The sequence below is a fragment of the Balaenoptera acutorostrata genome, chromosome 12 (assembly GCF_949987535.1).
Source record: "Balaenoptera acutorostrata chromosome 12, mBalAcu1.1, whole genome shotgun sequence".
In the NCBI taxonomy this organism is placed as follows: Eukaryota; Metazoa; Chordata; class Mammalia; order Artiodactyla; family Balaenopteridae; genus Balaenoptera; species Balaenoptera acutorostrata.
The window spans coordinates 12,431,297-12,450,806 of NC_080075.1; the positions used below are offsets into that span (position 1 = coordinate 12,431,297).

Consider the following 19,510-nt stretch of genomic DNA (forward strand, 5'->3'; position numbering starts at 1 on the left):
CTAAGTCTAGTCCACACTCAAAGGGAGAGGAATTAATCTCCACCTCTTGAGGGTAGGAGTACTAATGAATTTGTGGACAGTTATTATTAGAGAAATGCCATTTAATTGATTTTATATTTTCCATTTTCACTTAATAGTACAGATAAACATTTTGTTGTTTCTATAAAATCTTCTAAAATACCATTTTAATTGATTCCTCTGTATTGTATTATACTTTAGTATCGTTCTCTTATTATTGGACATGGAGATTTTTTGTGATAAATCTTGAAGGACAGGTAGGCATTAGCTCGTTGACCAAAGAGACACAGAGAATACAAAAGCAAAAAGGTGTGAAAAGGCTGGCATGGTTTGGGGAAGTCACTGAAGTCCCTAAATTCTTTCTGTTACTGTTTGAATATTTAAAGGGGTCACTAAATGGCTATCCTATTAATTAGTTCTTGACTATGTCTTTTGCCCTCTTTACTCACCACGTTGTGGTGTCATGTTTGTTAAGAGTTCTATAGAAAGGATAATCACTGAGACTTGAACTTTATTTATTTTTAAAGCCGTGACTTTTATTTTATTTATTTATTTTTGGCTGTGTTGGGTCTTCGTTTCTGCGCGAGGGCTTTCTCTAGTTGCGGCAAGTGGGGGCCACTCTTCATCGCGGTGCGCGGGCCTCTCACTATCATGGCCTCTCTTGTTGCAGAGCACAGGCTCCAGACGCACAGGCTCAGTAGTTGTGGCTCACGGGCCTCGTTACTCCGCGGCATGTGGGATCTTCCCAGACCAGGGCTCGAACCCGTGATCCCTGCATTGGCAGGCAGATTCTCAACCACTGCACCACCAGGGAAGCCCTATTTATTTTTAAAACATTTATTTATTTGGCTGGGCCGGGTCTTAGTTGTGGCATGCAGGATCTTTGTTGCAGCATGTGGGATCTTTAGTTGGGGCATGCGGACTTCTTAGTTGGGGCATGCAGACTTCTTAGTTGTGGCATACGGACTCTTAGTTGCGCCATGAGGGATCTAGTTCCCCAACCAGGGATCGAACCAGGGCCCCCTGCATTGGGAGCATGGAGTCTTACCCACTGGACCACCAGGGAAGTCCCTAGACTTGAACTTTAGTACTTACCAACCAAGTGTATTGAAAGAAATAATCCACCAGTGTATTATAGGTAAAATAACAAAATTAAAGGAACACTTTCAAACACTAAACAGATACCAAACAATAACCAAAAAAAAGAAACTCAAAAATTCTGAAATAAAAAAAGTATACTATCCTTTTCACTTAAAAATTTAAAAATTTAATAATTTTTAATTACTCTCTACTACTTCCAGCTATTTTTAATGTAGTCCAATTGCTAATTTTGGGTTAATAATTACTCTACTTCTTATTACTGTAGGTGAGCCACATACGTATTATTTTATAATAGCCTTCCTAATGACTTCTTAAAGTCTGTGTTCTAGACTCATTTTTGGGGGCTAGCCTGAAGAATCTTCTCCCTTAAACAGAATCTTCTCTTCTCTGATGGCTCTTCCTGAAGCAATGCCTTTGTTTGAACTTCTTCTTAAGCAAGCCTTACCCCTTTAGTGTTCTTCAAGTGAAAGGTTTTCTTTTGAGCCAGAGCTGACTTCTGCTAGTAACAGAGCAAACTTGGCTTTTAAATGGACAATATTTATTTCAAGTCCTAACCAAAAAGATTAGGTAGTTAAGCTTGAAGCATTTCATAGCATAATTATAAAAAGATCTTCATATCACCTATCAAATCAACAAAAGCAGAATTAACAGCACCCCAAAACTAAACCCCAGAACATTTAAGAACAAGGTGGAGGAAAAGTTTGTCTTCTTAAACCAGCATTTAAGAATGGAGTAGAAGAAAACGGATCCTTCTACTCTGAAAGTATCAAGAGGTCAATTTAGTTCAGCACATTTTTACTGAGTTTGTTCTAGTCTTAGATGCTGGGAATGCAAGGATGATAAAATACAGAGCCAGTGTCTTTGTTGATAAGAACTTCAAAAAATTTTTTTAAAGAGGGTGCTTAACCTGGGAAGGTAATTATTTTGGCTAGATAGAGGATATTTAGTGATTTTTTTTTTGAAATTGCATTCATACTTGAAAAAGCTTATTCTTATATTTGTCAATCACTGTCAATTACTTGTGGTTTGCATTTCATCTTTGTTCAATTTTGTGGGTTGGATTTATGTTATATTTATAATTTGGAATGTTTTGATATCTTTTAGATTTAGGGTACTTATGTAATAGATTAAGAACTCTAAAGCTGTTTTAGGTAAAAAATAAATTCATACTCTATTCATGTTCTAGGACTCTTTTTGGTGATGAGGAACCAATTTTATTTCCTTTAAGGTTAACTTAGGGGCTTCCCTGGTGGTGCAGTGGTTAAGAATCCGCCTGCCAATGCAGGGGACACGGGTTCGAGCCCTGGTCCGGGAAGATCCCACATGCCACGGAGCAACTAAGCCCGTGAGCCACAACTACTGAGCCTGCGCTCTAGAGCCCGTGTGCCACAACTACTGAAGCCCACGTGCCTAGAGCCCATGCTCCACAACAAGAGAAGCCACCGCAGTGAGAAGCCGTGCACTGCAACGAAGAGTAGCCCCCGCTCGCAGCAACTAAAAGCCCGCGCACAGCAGCGAAGACCCAACGCAGCCAAAAATTTAAAAAAATTTTAAAAATAAAGATTAACTTAAAGTTAAGACCACTTTAGAGCCTAGAGGTGCAGTATTTTCTATTTGAAGTCCTTGGGCCAAAGGGATGATGAGGAAAATGCTGCCATTAAAATCCCCGAGAAAAGAGGAAAATGTACTATTCCTCAGAAAATTTCAGAGAAGTTGGGGTGGAGGTGGTCTTTGGAGCAAGAATTTTCCAGTTAATACTTCAGAACCTACTAGGATAATATAATCTATTGGTTGGCACCTCTGGCTGAAACAAGCTTATCTAGTTACTAGTTAAATTTTCTTCCTTTTGTAAATGTAACATTTTTGGTTTTTCCTTCTTTTAGCATAATTCTCCATCCAGTGATGATAGTTCAGACTACAGCCTTGATTCAGAGGTCGAACATACAGAAAGTTCCCACAGAAAAAGAAGTGGTTTCTACAGGGATTATGACATTCCATTTCCTCAGGTATTGCCTTTATTTTTATTGTCATAAAATATACCTAACATAAAATTTACCATTTTAACTATTTCTTTTTCTCTCTCTTTTTTTTTTTAAATTGGAGTATAATTGACCTATAACACTGTGTTAGTTCCAGGTGCACAACATAGGATTCAATATTTCTATACATAACAAAACGATCACCACAATAAGTTTGGTTACCATCTGTCGCCATACAAAGATATTACATTATTATTAACTGTTTTCCCTATGCTGTACATTTCATCCCTGTGACTCCTTTATTTTGCAACTGGAAGTTTATACCTCTTAATCTCCCTCACCTATTTCATCCCCATTCCCCTCTGGTAACCACTTGTTTGTTCTATCTGTGAATCTGTTCCTGTTTTGTTATGTTTGCTCATTTGTTTTGGTTTTTAGATTCCACGTATAAGAGAAATAATAGTGATATTTGTCTTTCTCTATCTGCCTTATTTCACTTAGCATAATGCCCTCTAAGTCCGTCCTTATTGTCACAAATGGCAAGATTTCATTCTTTTTTATGGCTGAGTAATATTCCATTGTATATATACTGCATATACTGCATATATATATATATATATATATATATATATTGCATCTTTTTTATCTGTTCATCTATTAATGGACACTTAGGTTGCTTCCATATCTTGTCTATTATAAACAATGCAGCAGTGAACATAGGGGTACATATATCTTTTCGAATTAGTGTTTTTATTTTCTCTGGGAGAAAATAATTTTAATTATTTTTAATATTTTGAGAAACCTCCGTACTGTTTTCCACAGTGGCTGCACCAATTTACATTCCCACTAACAGTGTACAAGTGTTCCCTTTTCTCCACATTTTCACCAACATTTGTTATTTCTTGTCTTTTTGATGATAGCCATTCTGCCAGGTGTGAGGTGATAGATATATCCTTGTGTGTTTTTTTTTAATTAAGTAATTAATTACTTTTGGTTGCATTGGGTCTTTGTTGCTGTGCGCCGGCTTTCTCTAGTTGCAGGGAGTGGGGGCTACTCTTCGTTGCGGTGCGCGGTGGCTTCTCTTGTTGTGGAGCACGGGCTCTAGGCACACGGGCTTCAGTAGTTGTGGCACGTGGGCTCAGTAGTTGTGGCTTGTGGACTCTACAGTGCAGGCTCAGTAGTTGTGGCGCATGGGCTTAGTTGCTCTGCGGCATGTGGGATCTTCCTGGTCCAGGGCTCGAACCCGTGTCCCCTGCATTGGCAGGCGGGTTCTTAACCACTGCGCCACCAGGGGAGCCCTATCCTTGTGGTTTTGATTTGCATTTCCCTGATGATTAGTGATGTTGAGCATCTTTTCATGTGTCTGTTGGCCATTTGTATGTCTTTGGAAAAATTCACTGTTTTCACCATTTTAAAATATACAGTTCAGTGACATTAAGTTTATTTATGATGTTGTGCAACCATCACTTCTGTCCATTTCCGGAACTTTTTCATCTTCCTAAATAGAAGCCATGTACCTATCAAGCAATAATACCTAATTTCCCCCTCCCTCCACTCCTGGTAACCACTATTCTACTTTCCATCTCTATGAATTTGCCTGCTCTAGGTACTTCATATAGGTGGAATCATGCCGTATTTGTCCTTTTGTGCCTGGCTTATTTCACTTACCATAATTTTTTCAGGGTTCATCTGTGTTGTAGTACGTATCAGAATTTCCTTCCTTTTCAAAGCTGGATAATATTCAATTATATGTATATACCACATTTTGTCAATAGATACTTGGACTGCTTCCACCTTTTGCATATTGTGAATAATGCTGCTATGAACGTGGGTGTATAGGTATCTCTTTGAGACTCTGCTCTCAATTCTTTGGAGTATAGACCTAGGAGTGGAATTGCTTGATGACATGTTATTTCTACATTTAACTTTCTGAGGAACTACCAACTGTTTCCCACAAAGGCTGCACCATTTTACATTTCCACCAACGATGCATGAGATTTTTCTGATTTCTCCACATCCTTGTCAAGCTTGTTATTTTCTGTTTTTGTTTGTTTGTTTTGTTTTGGATAACAGCCTTCCTAATTGGTGTGAAATGGTATCTCACTGTGGTTTTGAGTTACTGCTTTTTAAAGAGAAAAATTAAACTTTCAATTTCCTTCTTTGCTTTCTGATATTTAAAAAAATATTTTATAAGACATATGCTACAAATTCTAAATCTTTGAAAATAAAGAATATGCCATGTATTTGTTTGCTGGGGCTGCCATAACAACATACCACAGACTGGTGGCTTAAACAACAGACATTTATTTTCTCACTGTCTGGAGGCTGGATCTGAGTCCAAGAGCGAGGTGCTGGCAGGTTTGGTTTCCTCTGAGGGCCACAGGGGAAGGATCTGTTTAGGCCTTTCTCCTTGGCTTGTAGATGGTCACCTTCATGCTGCTTTGTCCTCACATGGTCACTCCTCTGTGCACGTGGACTCTTGGTGTCTCTGGGTGTCCAAATTTCCCCTTCTAAGGGCAGCAGTCAAATTGGATGAGGGCCCACCCTAACATCCTCATTTCAACTTAATCACCTCTTTAAAGGCCCTTTCTCTAAACACTGTCATATTTTGAGGTACTGGGGGTTAGGGCTTCAGTATATGAATTTTGTGCCACCTACCTCTTCAAGTGCAAACATCATTTGATGTGTTTTAAACAGAAAAAAAATTTAAAACAACATGATATACTTTATGTCTTCCTTAAATATGTTGCACTGTATGAACAGAATCTTCAATCTGAATATTATTTTGCGCTAGAAAAATCCTGATGCTTTCAGGAGCACTGAGGAGTATTCGGGTCAGTGTGCATGTATCTGAAAAACCCCAGACTTCCTGAGTTCTGGTGGGTGGGGGTCGCTAAGGCTTCCGCTTTTTCCAGACTCTGGACTCCTTTTGTTCCCAAAGATTGAAAGGATAGTCAAAAGTGCTGTTGAACCTTTCAGATGATTTTTCATGCTGGGCTGATGCTTTCACAGCAAAAACAGCTCCAAATACTGCTCACTTCTGGGGATTTTCATCTACTCCATGGGTAATGGTCCAGTAATCCTTCACTAATTTGTTAGCTCTCTGATGTCTACAGTGGTCTGAAAAAAATATCTTGTCTATCTTTGCTGCATTTTTTTAGGAGGAGGACTGATCTGAATTAAATTACCTAGTCTGCCATTAGAAGAGAAAGTTCAGGATCATTTCCTTCACATATGCTTTAGGGTTGACTCATTGAGGTTAGAAAGTATATCCTAAAAATCTCATGTAATTAGATAACAAGTATCTACTGTATAGGCCGACAATAGAATATAGTATCAGCGTCTAGCTGTTAAATTAGAGGACTTAATATATCTCCTTTTTCCTCATCCTTGCTCAGGGTCTCCTGTTCTCTTATTTCATGCTTAGAGTGACAGCCTGTGTAACAGAAACCAAATCTGCCCCCACAGACATTCTAGCAGGTAGATAGCCTAATAATCAATAAGCAGAGTGATTGGAGAAACTATATCCTTCAGTAAAATTTATAGTCTTTTTCATTTCTTTTATCTTTAGGAGGGCTTTTAAAAATACTTGCTAGATCCTTGCTGGTGAGTTCATTTTGTTCATTCCAAATGGTGAACATGTGAAGCACGAGGAGATACTCTCCTAGAGAACTGGGGCTGCTCTGTAACCCCTCATTCATTTAGCGCTTCCTGGAGAGCTTGCACCGCATGGGTGGTGCCCTGATGCAAACACTAAGCACTGCAGCAAGCCACATTAGAGTCTGTCACTGCAGAAGGAGCCCTGAGGTTTGCATAATTAGAGGGCTATTAGGATTATTTGCAGTTGGGAAAACGAGGGATGAATTGAAAGTTTAGGGATAATTCTGCTTGAAAAAGTAGGAATTATGGAGATTATTTTTGTAAAGGCTGTGAAAAATCAGAGAATTGGATTAAGACTTAAAGCTTTTGTGAAAAGCATCTAATCTCTAGAGAAAAATTCATACTTGGCCATTAACAGAGTAATCCTTGCTCATTAGGCGTTGAAATATATCATTGAAGAATTAATGTAATCACATTTTTTATAAAAGGAAATGTAAGTACCATTCAGCTAATTAATTAATCTTCAACTTAATCAAAGCAATTATTTTTTGTTTTATTTTCATAGTGGCTTTTTTTTAAATGTAAGAAACTGCCTTTTGGTTACAGTTATCAATCCCCTTCTGAATTTCTGAAGTGCTAGACTGAGAACAGTTTATAAACTTTAAAAATGTTGCTTAGGGCTTCCCTGGTGGCGCAGTGGTTGAGAGTCTGCCTGCCAATGCAGGGGACACGGGTTCGAGCCCTGGTCTGGGAAGATCCCACATGCCACGGAGCAACTAGGCCTGTGAGTCACAACTACTGAGGCTGCGCGTCTGGAGCCTGTGCTCCGCAACAAGAGAGGCCGCGATAGTGAGAGGCCGGCGCACTGCGATGAAGAGTGGTCCCCACTTGCCATAACTAGAGAAAGCCCTCGCACAGAAACGAAGACCCAACACAGCCATAAATAAATAAATAAATAAATAAATAAATAAATAAATAAATAAATGGATCATCACGTTTTAAAAAAAAAAATGTTGCTTAAAAAAATTTGGAAATCTAATATAATGTCTTCAAAATTTAAAATTGATGAGCTAATTGATTTTCTTGATTGCTTTAGTTATATACTTTTTCTCTATTTTATAATTGCTGAAAAGGACTTAGTATTTCTCTGAATTTTACTTTTTATTTTTTTTGAATTTTTGAATTTTATTTTATTGTTATTTTTTATACAGCAGGTTCTCATTAGTTATCTATTTTATACATATTAGTGTATATATGTCAATACCAATCTCCCAGTTCATCCCACCACCACCACCACCACCCCGCCCCGCTTTCCCCCCATGGTGTCCATACGTTTGTTCTCTACATCTGTGTCTCTATTTCTGCCCTGCAAACCGGTTCATCTGTACCATTTTTCTAGGTTCCACATATATGAGTTAATATACGATATTTGTTTTTCTCTTTCTGACTTACTTCACTCTGTATGTTCTCTGCATTTTATTAAAAACACAGTCTCATGTTAGTATTCTGCCAGGGCAGTATTTTTATATCACATTTAAAATGTACTAAACTGAAAATGAGTCATGGTCTGACTTTTTCTAGATCCTCAAGCTGTAATTATGTGCAATTTTTTCTTGCTTTCTTATAAAAAAATTGACAATAGATATGATAGAAGTAATAAAAATATTTCAGTGAATAGAGATATACTTGAATTACTATCATTAAATGAACTTCTAGGACTACAATGTATTTTTTGTTTTTACATGCTTTAGTAAAAAGCATTAAAATTAATAATGTATAAGTGCAATAAATAGTTTCTAATGAGCAATTTATTCATTAGATGATTTTTACAATTAGGGAAATCTCTGTTTTTTCTATTAGACCTCAAATATATTGTCTTTTTACAAATTTCACTTTACATATGGTTTTTTAATTAAATATAATGTGCTTAAACGTGTCATTTGGGAATTTTTGAATCTTAGGAGACTCTATATATTTTCTACCCTTGCTCCAAGCTGTTTTACTATTTTTTTTTTTCTGTTTTCAAAAAGACCTCTTCAGTTTTTTTGGAGACGGAATTCCTGTATGACAGTATGGATTTTAAAGTTCTGTTATGTGTATAAATATTGAGGCATGGAGCATGAGAAACATAAGACATGGACATGGAAAACAGAAGGTGAACAAGACACACTCTCCAGCAATGTTCTATGAACATTATAATGTTTAATAACATCAGAGTAGCATTTAGCTTTTTGAATTTAGTTTTAAACAGTGCCATAGATAAGTTCTAACCAAGAGGCAGAACTAATAACTGTCTTTTCCCCTTCTTTCTCCCAACTTTCTGGGGGGAAAAAGTTGTCCTGTGTTACTATCAATTCTTATATATAACTGAAAAATCTTGATAATGGTTGTGCGTTTTCACTTAGCATGGACATATATCAGGAAGCTACATGGCATCAAAGAAGAGTCAACATAACAGAAAATTTAAAAGTAAAGAATATGATGAGTACAGTACCTACAGTGATGAGAACTTTGGTAACTACAGTGATGAGAACTTTGGTAACTACAGTCAGGAAACAGAGGAAGATTTTGCCAGTCAGCTGAAACAATACAGGCAAGCTAAAGAAACCTCAAATACTGCTTTAGGATCATCATTTTCTAAAGAACCAGGGAAAAAACAAAGATTGAAAGGAATTCAGCAAGGTAAGTTTGAAATTGTCTGTTTTTTAATATGAGAACCTTATTAAAACAGGTAAATATGAAGTAAAATCTTAAATTTCTTTGTCCTTTCCCATGATCAGCTTATTCCTGTGCTTCCTGAATTTGTTTTTATTTATTTTGTAGACCTTGAGGACAAAAATCTACAAATATTTCAATCTGCATGATATCTTAAAATTTGAATTTAAAAGATTTCTTAATATTTTTAAAGTGCATAAAAATGTAAAACAACTTTCCTGTTATGTTTTTCCCCTCCCTTCTATATGGTATCAGTATACTGAAAGAAATAACCTACCTTTTTCAGCTGTCTCTGTTACTCTGTATTACTTTATGTTTTAGACCTGTAAGGACAGAATCCTGGGAAGCTATTCTTTTATTAGGCTTTAAAATGTAGTGATCTGGGCTTCCCTGGTGGCGCAGTGGTTGAGAATCTGCCTGCTAATGCAGGGGACACGGGTTCGAGCCCTGGTCTGGGAAGATCCCACATGCCGCGGAGCGGCTGGGCCCGTGAGCCACAACTACTGAGCCTGCGCGTCTGGAGCCTGTGCCCCGCAACGGGAGGGGCCGCGATAGTGAAAGGCCCGCGCACCGCGATGAAGAGCGGTCCCTGCACCGCGATGAGGAGTGGCCCCCACTTGCCGTAACTGGAGAAAGCCCTCGCACGAACCGAAGACCCAACACAGCCAAAAATAAATAAATAAATAAATAAAGTAGCTATAAAAAAAAAAATAAAAATAAAGCTGTTCTTTAAAAAAAAAAAAAAAAAAGAATGAGGGTAAAATGTAGTGATCATCTTTTCTATGTAAATGTACTCAGGACTATAGACATTCTTCAGGATGAGAAATAAGAACATAATCTAAAGAAATTTCTGGAGTGATAACCTATTCATCTGCTATATTGAGGTACATCGTCCCTGGAGAGACCAGTACAAGATTGCCATAGAAATTATGGGTCACATCAGGGTCAAATCAGCCTTAAGAACTGTCCATTCAATATGTCTGCTTCAAGAAAACTAGAGCGAGATGAGGCTGAGGTGAAGTAGTGAGCACCCAAGCCCTATGTAACTATCATTTAATTATCATTGAAAAAAGGAATCAGTTACGAGTAAATTTGGTTATTTTTATGGCTTTATTTTTTCTTGATTTCCAAGCAAAATTCCTTTGAAAAATGTGGATCTAGGCTTTGTTGAACTAAAGAGACAGGAATTTGTCTATGCATATGCTATTGTAATTAGTAATTAGTTCCTGGAGTCCAGACATAGTGGTGTCAGGGATCATTCCACTTGGGGAATAAGGGGAATGTAGAGGCCTTGTTTATCCTTTCCCACCTGGGGTTCTTCCTTTCAAACTCTTTCTGTTTGTTCTGTTAAAGAATTGAGTATTGCATTTTATTTTGACTTTCATTTTTTCCCCCAGAATTATGAAAATAATATATGCTCAAATGTAGAAAACTTTTTCTATGTGTAGAAAAGATAACCCAGCAAAGATCAAAGATAAAACAAAAGCAGTTTGAATCCCTACTCCCAGAGACAATTACTATTAATATTTTTGGTATACTTTTTTTTTGTTTTTGGCTGTGCCCCGGCTTGTGGGATCTTAGTTCCCCAACCAGGGATCAAACCCAGGCCCCCTGCAGTAGAAGCACGGAGTCCTAACCACTGGACTGCCAGGGAATTCCCCGGTATACATTCGTCTAGAATTTTTTGACAATTACTTTTTAACAAAAAACTATACACTGTTATAACTTGGTTTTTTCCCTTAACTGTGAATTGTATCTCAGTCATTCTTATGTTAATGAGTAGATTTTAATGTCTACATTCTATTCAATTAAATAGATATGCCATAATTTGTCTAATAAAGTGTTAGGTTTGTTTGTTAGTAATTATTTGGGATCTAAGTTGCACCCATTTTTAAAAATTCTGTGATTAACCCTGCATATTTATACATATCTTGGCAAACATTTTTTTTTTTGAGAGTAAATGCTAAAATGTAGAATTGAGTCAAAAAACATAGCTACATTTGAAGATTTTTGATCCATATACCAAGTTGATATCCAAAAAGGTGATGTAGCAATTTATAACACCCCTGCCAGTGTGTGCAAATGCCAATTTCTCCAAATCCCTACCAACATTATTCTTTGAGGTGAAAATAGTCATGTTATCTTTAAATTTTTAATTTCTTTGATTTCTTTCATGAAGTGAAACTTTTTTCTATATATCTATTGGCTATTTTGTAGGTTTAATATCATTAGAAAACTTATTAGTTCAATATGACTCTGGTATAATGAGAAATCACTTTGTATTGTAACTTACTGCCCTGATATATAATTTTAGTCATTTGAGTATCTCTTTAGAGACTTTTAAATATCAAGTTTTTCAAAAGTAAAAGACAAGTATAAATTTTGCTTGGAGATATATGTGATGTCTATTCAACATTATCAATAGAAACTCAATTTGCCACAAATTAATCACTAATACCTACAATGTCTTCCTTAGAGATGAATGTAATATTTAATTCTCTTAAAAACAGAAAACCTTGTTAATTGCTTATTCTAAGGAAAATTGAGAATAAAACTAGATTTGACCTCTCCAGCCATGTATATATATCCTTGTTTCTTGCTTTCCTTATGTTGTTAACATCCCTTAAGAAACAAAACAATAAGGAGCAGTACCCACGAAGTAAAATGTAAAGACTGAATTAATTTTTTTCACTGAATCTAAAGGGAAAAAAAGAATACACTGTACGCTATAGACTATTTAAAATATGCTATTCCCTGTAAACTAGTAGATTGTCTAGTGTGCTGTTTTTTTAACTATCTGAAGTACATTTTAACTTTTTTAGGTATTGAACAGAGGGTTAAAAGTTTTAATGTTGCTCGTGGACGCGGCTTACCGAAGAAAATCAAACGCAAAGACCGTGGAGGAAGGGCCAATAAAGGGCCTCATGTGTTTTCAGGAACGGATGACTTTCAAGAGGTACTGAGAATTTATATATAATGAGGAGAGGAGCTTTTCCATTTTGTAACTTATTTGGCTGCAAAAGAAAGCATTGTGATTCTTTTTAAAATTTATTTATTTTATTTATTTACTTTTGGCTGTACTGGGTCTTCGTTGCTGCGCGCGGGCTTTCTCTAGTTGCGGTGAGCGGGGGCTACTCTTCGTTGCGGTGTGCGGGCTTCTCACTGTGGTGGCTTCTTGTTGCGGAGCACGGGCTCTAGGTGCGCGGGCTCAGTAGTTGTGGCACATGGGCTCAGTAGTTGTAGTGCACGGGCTTAGTTGCTCCGCGGCATGTGGGATCTTCCCGGCCCAGGGCTCGAACCCATGTCCCCTGCGTTGGCAGGCGGATTCTTAACGACTGTGCCACCAGGGAAGCCCAGCATTGTGATTTTAATGCTACTTTCCTAGTAAATGAAAATTTTCCAGTTCAGATCAAATGAGTATAGATGAATTCCAGAAAAGAAGTATTGTTTTAATTAGTTTTGATAGTAGTACACAGATGAACGTTTTGGTGCCCTCGAAATAAAATCGGTAAGTTGGAAAGCACCTCAAAATAAAATTGATATGTCTGAAAGCAAACACTTTTGTTCTATTAGTTCTCTGTTGTACTTTCCTTTCCTAGGAGTCATGGTCCCTAGATGCAAATAGCAATAAAATGCTAATAGCTCAATACGTAGCAGGACCAAGAAAGGAGATAGCGGTAAATTCACTTACTTATTACAGTTGAAATCATTAAAAGAGAAGAAAGGAGGTATAAATGGTTGGAAAGATGAATTTATGAACTATGTGTATAGTAGATATTGAATAAATATACGTTGAATTGAACTGAACTCTGAACAGTACATTTCAACCTTGTAGCGACTTTCTGGATTAGAGTGGTCCAATTCCTGTATTCTGCCACTGTTCCAGTAAGATTTGATTGACTTGTACAGAGCAAGGGTGGGTTATCAGTAGCTGCAACCTTGATTGATAGAAAAGGGATAGTAGGGGCTTCCCTGGTGGTGCAGTGGCTAAGAATCCGCTTGCCAATGCAGGGGACACGGGTTCGAGCCCTGGTCTGGGAAGATCCCACATGCCGCAGAGCAACTAAGCCCGTGCGCCACAACTACTGAGCCCACGTGCCACAACAACTGAAGCCCACGTGCCACAACTATTGAAGCCCACACGCCTAGAACCCGTGCTCTGCAACAAGAGAAGCCACCGCGATGAGAAGCCCATGCACTGCAACGAAGAGTAGCCCCCGCTCACCACAACTAGAGAAAGCCTGTGCACAGCAACGAAGCCCCAATGGGGCCAAAATTTTTTAAAAATTAAAAAAAAAAGGAAAGGGATAGTAGCATATTGTAATTGGAAAATGCTCAGTTTTCTCATTTCTGGGTTTAAAGATAATGGGCAAAGATTTCTTAATATGTACTCATTAATGTACTACTTAGGGAGTTGTTAACAGAAAAAAGAAGTTTGGGCCCAAATGAATTTGTGAAACCCAGCACATGCTACGCTACTCTTGGGGATTCTCAGTCAACATTAATGTATTAAACACTCTGAGCAGGTTAGGCATAAAGAAGTCTGTTTTACTTTGTTCAACCCATCATTTTCAAAATTTACTTGACCGTGAACTCTTTTTTTCCTACACACCTACTAACATTTACTCTTAACTCACCGTTCCATGGAAACAAGCTTAGAATTTCTGGGTGACTATAACCTGCCTGTCCATCTTTCTAGACACGTGTAGATGTCTAGGATGTGCTGCTTTCACTAGACCAAATTAATATGAATGTTTTCTAAGTAAGCCTTCTCCTATATTCAGTACTTATACCCTATATGTGAAAAAAAATTAGCTTCCAAGAAAGTATGGTGTTGATCATGTTACTGCCTATCTCTGAGCCTCAGTTTGCTCAATCAGTAAAATTAGAGTACAGTATTAACTCTAATGGCCTCTTTAAGCACTAACATTTTAGATGTTTGCAGATCTGGGGTGCAACTAAAAGATTTATTTATCATGTAGTAGAAAATCAGAATAAATTCTTTCTTTTGCATTTATCAGATTTAGAATATTTTTCCTTTCTTTATCAAGATTAAAATATGTTATCAACACTATGTCAGTTTATTGGCTTTCATGAGAGATTTCTTCTTACGGTCCAGAAACAAGCAGGAGCGTGTCAGAGTCCAAGGAAGCAGCTCATGTTCAGGAGTGCTTTGGCGGAGGCCCATCCAGGGTAGAGTGAACATACCTGGAGTGGCCAACATAGATCCATTTTTACCCTTGCCTTTTCAAGGAGTATTAAGATCCTCCAAAGGCCAGATAAATTTAGGAATACCTGCATGTTCACACTAATTTTCTTGAAAACTCAAGTATAGTCACAGAACATGCAAACTTTTGATGGATTTTAAAGCCTTATTCATTCTTTTGGCCATAAAACTCCTAAAATTTTTTAGTCTTTATAGTAGCTATTAAATTTTTTTATAAATACATATTCTTTTCCCAGTAGATCCTTAATTTCCTCCTCCTTTTAGTATATTTAAAAAATCTTTTATGCTCTTGTTCCCTATACCAATATAATACATCCTCTAGAGTAAATAAATTTTAAAATCACCAAGTGGGTAGTTTGGTTTTTCCCTCCCTTTCTCTGTCTTTTCCTTCTCTCCCTCTTTCTTTCTTTCTTTCTTTTTTTTTTCTGGCCACACCACACAGCTTGCGGGATCCTAGTTCCCTGACCAGGGATCAAACCCATGCCCCACTGCGGTAGAAGCCCAGAGTCCTGACCCTGGACCACCAGGGAATTCCTTCTCCCTCTTTCTTGAATTGTGTTTTCTTTGAAACAGTGTGATATAGTGCAAAGAGTTCTATCTTGATTCTACTAACATGAAACGTAACCTTTGGCAAGTCACTAACTTCACTAATCTTCAGTTTTCATATTTGTCCGATGAGGGTGATGAACTAGATTACTTCTGTCGTTCTTCCAGCTCTTATAGCTCATAAAAGATCTTAAGGATAGAGGACAACACAACATTGTGAATCAACTATACTCCTATGTAAAATAAAAATTAAATTAAAAATTAAAAAAAAGGATAGAGGACATTGTGGTTCTTCTATAGGCTCAAGCTTAAAAGATCAGATCTTCTAGGCACTTTATTTTATCCTGAAATTTTGTTTAAGTTGCTTTAGATGTTCTAGAATACCTTGATTATAGTCAGGTTTCCCATAGTTATGGGTACTGCGATACTTACTACTCGTTTAAACAGAACTAAACTGGAAAAAAACACAGCCCCCCCGCGGTCCTCCGTTAAGACAACGAGGTGTATCATTAGAAAGTAACATAGACAGAAAGGGTGAGTTATTAACGAAACATAGGTACAACTTGGTACATTTTTTCAGCGTTTTTTTTAGGGGGAGGTTGATTACCTAATATATTTACTTCTTAATTTCAGAGTTATATTCCTCAAGTTGGCTCATTGACTTTGCACAATGCACTCTCTTTGACTGCCTATTTTATTACAGCCACAATTCCTTGTACAGAAGGCATATGTGAACTGGTCATTTATATCTACTTGTTCTAAGTGAGCCTAGAAATAGAAAATGTTTGTAAGTAAAATTTACATAGATTTAAGACATTTTAAATGATCCTATCAGAGTAGAGTATAAGCAGTTTCTTTGCGTTTTCCTTGGGCAATTTGGGTATATATATATATTTTTAAAAGAACCTCAAAGATTATCTATTTTCCTGGTATTCTTATACTTTTTTTCAGAATTCTTCTAGTAAAATATATATTTCATCAGTTGGGAGTGCTGAGGATCAGATTTAAGTTTAGCCATCTATTTCCTTAAGTGTTTGCTGTGAGGCAGTTTCCTGTTTTCAGTAGATGGTGCTTTGTTCTCCATCTTCTAACAAATTGAGGGAAAAGGGAAAACTGATATCAAATCAGAAGAGCAAATATCAATAGTTATTAAGCTCCTCGATGTTCAAGGCACTATGCATGCTAAGAGCCTGAAAAACAGTGGTGTTTTATAGCGCTCATGAGTGGAAGTCCTTAGCTTGGCTAAGCATCATACTCTCTTGCTACTCAACCCTCTTATACTTGTAGCAAAAGTTGAATAGAGGACTGAGGAGAAAAACTAAGAAAAATAAGTAGGGCTGTGAGATTTTCTACCACATACTAGTTTTTCTTAATTTTTTTAATTTAAAAGTTAAAGATAATACATCCTCCATTTTTTTCCTATAGAAAGTACAAAATAACCACACACGCAAGCAATCTATAATTTTTTAGAGGTACATCTAGAGACATACACTGTTAAAGGTTGGGGTATATTCTTTTAGTCTTTTTCTTTGTCTTTATTATTATAAACTGGGGTCACATTTTCACTTGGTAAGGTATTGTGAACATTTTCTTATGTCCCCAAATTGTCTTTCCATCCCATGATTTTTTAATGACAGTATAATATTCTACCACCTAAATGTATCATAATGTGTTTGACTTGTCTCCTAGTTTTGGATGGGTACAGTATTTCTAGATTTTGTTTTGTTTGTTTGTTTTACTTGTAAATAATTCTGCAGTAGTTATTTTTGTGAATAAATCTTTGTGTGCCTTCCTGATAATTCCTTCAGAATAATCCTGAAAAGTACAAATTTTGTGTCAAACAGTATGGATATTTTACGTCTTCTATCAACAGTACATGAGAGTAAATATTTTATTGTATCTTTGCCAAAATATTGTTAATTTTCAAGATTTTCATAATTTTATTTTGAAAAACGTAGTTGTGTGTCCTCATTTAATTAGAAATAGGGTTCTTTGCAACTACTAGTGTAGCAATAAGCACCTTTCTAGAAGCATCTCTCTCTCCAAGTAAATGAATAGCATCAGAATGTCCAGTCTTCACTACTTTTAATAATCAGTGTATACTGCTTTCTAGACTCATTTGACTATAAATTTTAATACCTTTTTACTACTGCATATGTTTTATTTAAATAATTTTTTTTCTTGCAGTATAGTAAACCAGGGAAAAAATGGAAGGTTATGACTCAGGAATTTATTAATCAGCACACAGTGGAACATAAAGGAAAACAAATCTGTAAATACTTTCTGGAAGGGAGATGTATTAAGGTAAATTTATAGGGGTATCATAAATCATTTTAACTTCTGAAATAATCTTTAAAGTCATTTTAGGGGGTGGTTAGTTTTTTCATTTCTCATATAGTTGTAATAAAACTGGTTCTTCGAAATGTATCTTGCGTTGAATACTGTATATCAGAACTCATTTAATTATATTCTGGGGCAGTAATATAACTTGAGATCTTATTTAACAAACACATGATGCTGACTGTATGGCAAGCACTGTTCAAAGTAGATTACTAATATTAAATGTTTTAGTCTTTACAGTGACACAGTGAACTGTAGTTAATGTTATTATGCTTGTTTTTAACATGGCCAAACGAGGAGGTTAAATAAGTCCCCAGAGCAGCTCAGCTAGAAATGGGGAGTGCTGGCGGAGCCAGGCAGTATCCTGAGGGCATGCTGCCTGTGCTGGCTCTCTGCACACAGCCACATCCACTGTCTTGGGCAAGAATTCTAAGGACTGTTTGAATTATCATTAGCTCATTATTTAAAGACTAGAGATATGACCATAGTCCTACCATGAAACACCACGGAGAAAATTCAATTCAGTGGTTTCTTTTTTTTTCCTCTTTCTTCTTTTCTTTTTTTGTGAACAGGGAGATCAATGTAAATTTGATCATGATGCAGAGTTGGAGAAGAGAAAAGAGATCTGCAAATTTTATTTACAAGGATATTGTACCAAAGGCGAGAACTGCATTTATATGCATAATATCCTTTATTAAAAACATGTTAACCAAAATATTGCAGTTTTCAAGCATCACTGAGGTTTTAAAAATCATAAGTACAACCCGGAAAGCCTAGTTTGGTTTTAAATTTAAGATAGCACGTTATATAAACCAGGTCTAATCAGCCCTTGCACTTCAAAAGGGCAAACTGAGTTGTTTTCTTTAGGGAAATGAAATAACTTCCCTTTGGAAAAAAATCTATGAAATAAATGTACTTTATATTTAATATATTCAGCTTATAAGTATTTCAAGAGACCGTGCTTCCTGAAGGAGTAGTTCGCAACATAGTTATTCTGTGACTAAATGATTATTTACTTAGGTTCATAAGTAATAAATTATCATTGTTGGAAATTATAAAATCAAAGTCTTCTCAAATCTTACCACCTAATGATAAGCACTATATATTCTTCCCTACTTCTCCCTTTGGAAATCTATACATTCCAGTTGTATTCCTACCTCTACCCCTATGGCATTTCACTATATATGGTCCTTTAAAATATATATATATATATATATATACTGTCCTTCAGTAAGGACCTTATTTTTTTCCAAATGGTTAGCTCACTGTCCCCTCTTCACAGATTTAAAAGGTCACCTTAACCATATTCTAAATTTTCCTCTGTGCATAATTCTGCTTCTATACTACTATTACACATTGTGCTCTTTGACCATTCCCCTCTGTAATATTATATTTGATATTTACTAGGGCACATACTCCTTTTTTCTTTACCAAAATGTTATGATAAATTCGTCTTATTCAAGCAAAGAAAATTTTTTTTCAGATTTGACGTACTTCTTTAGAAACCAGATACCTTACTGAACTGTTTCGTAAAGCTTTCCATCTATTCTTATGTTTTTCTCCATAGTCATGCCATCTGTGGCATGACAGTTTCAACTGTATTGTCTATACTTCCAGAAAAATGTTAAATAATAGTGATTGTGGCAGCATAATATATGTTTCAAAGATAATGCCCTTTTGCTTTGGCTTATGGCTATAGTTTTAAGATTGATTTTTTAAAAAAATCAAGTTAAGTATGTATATCCTTATTTTACTAAGAGTTTTTAATATCAAAAAAAGATCTTGAATTTTATCAGTTGCCTTTTGTATCTGCTAAGATGATCACATGATTTTTCTCTCTTGACCTTATCAATGTGATGATTACAGTAATAAATTTCCTAAGACTACCCAGAAATTTCCAGAACATACACTACCTGAAAATGGTATATTTTTCACTATACTTCTAGATTTAATATTTTCTTTAGAAGTTTGTCTCCAAAATTTT

At 36.3% G+C, this 19,510-nt stretch overlaps 1 protein-coding gene across 2 annotated transcripts in view; it reads left to right on the forward strand.

Annotated features, from left to right (window-relative positions):
* ZC3H6 (zinc finger CCCH-type containing 6) overlaps nt 1-19,510 on the forward strand; it is a 53,489-nt gene that overhangs the window by 23,558 nt on the left and 10,421 nt on the right. For both annotated transcript variants that reach the window (XM_057558495.1, XM_007197386.3), the window contains exons 3-7: nt 3,003-3,125; nt 9,104-9,380; nt 12,236-12,369; nt 17,374-17,490; nt 18,099-18,210. In XM_057558495.1, coding sequence (XP_057414478.1) covers nt 3,003-3,125; nt 9,104-9,380; nt 12,236-12,369; nt 17,374-17,490; nt 18,099-18,210 — 763 coding nt within the window. The remainder of the gene's footprint in view (nt 1-3,002; nt 3,126-9,103; nt 9,381-12,235; nt 12,370-17,373; nt 17,491-18,098; nt 18,211-19,510) is intronic.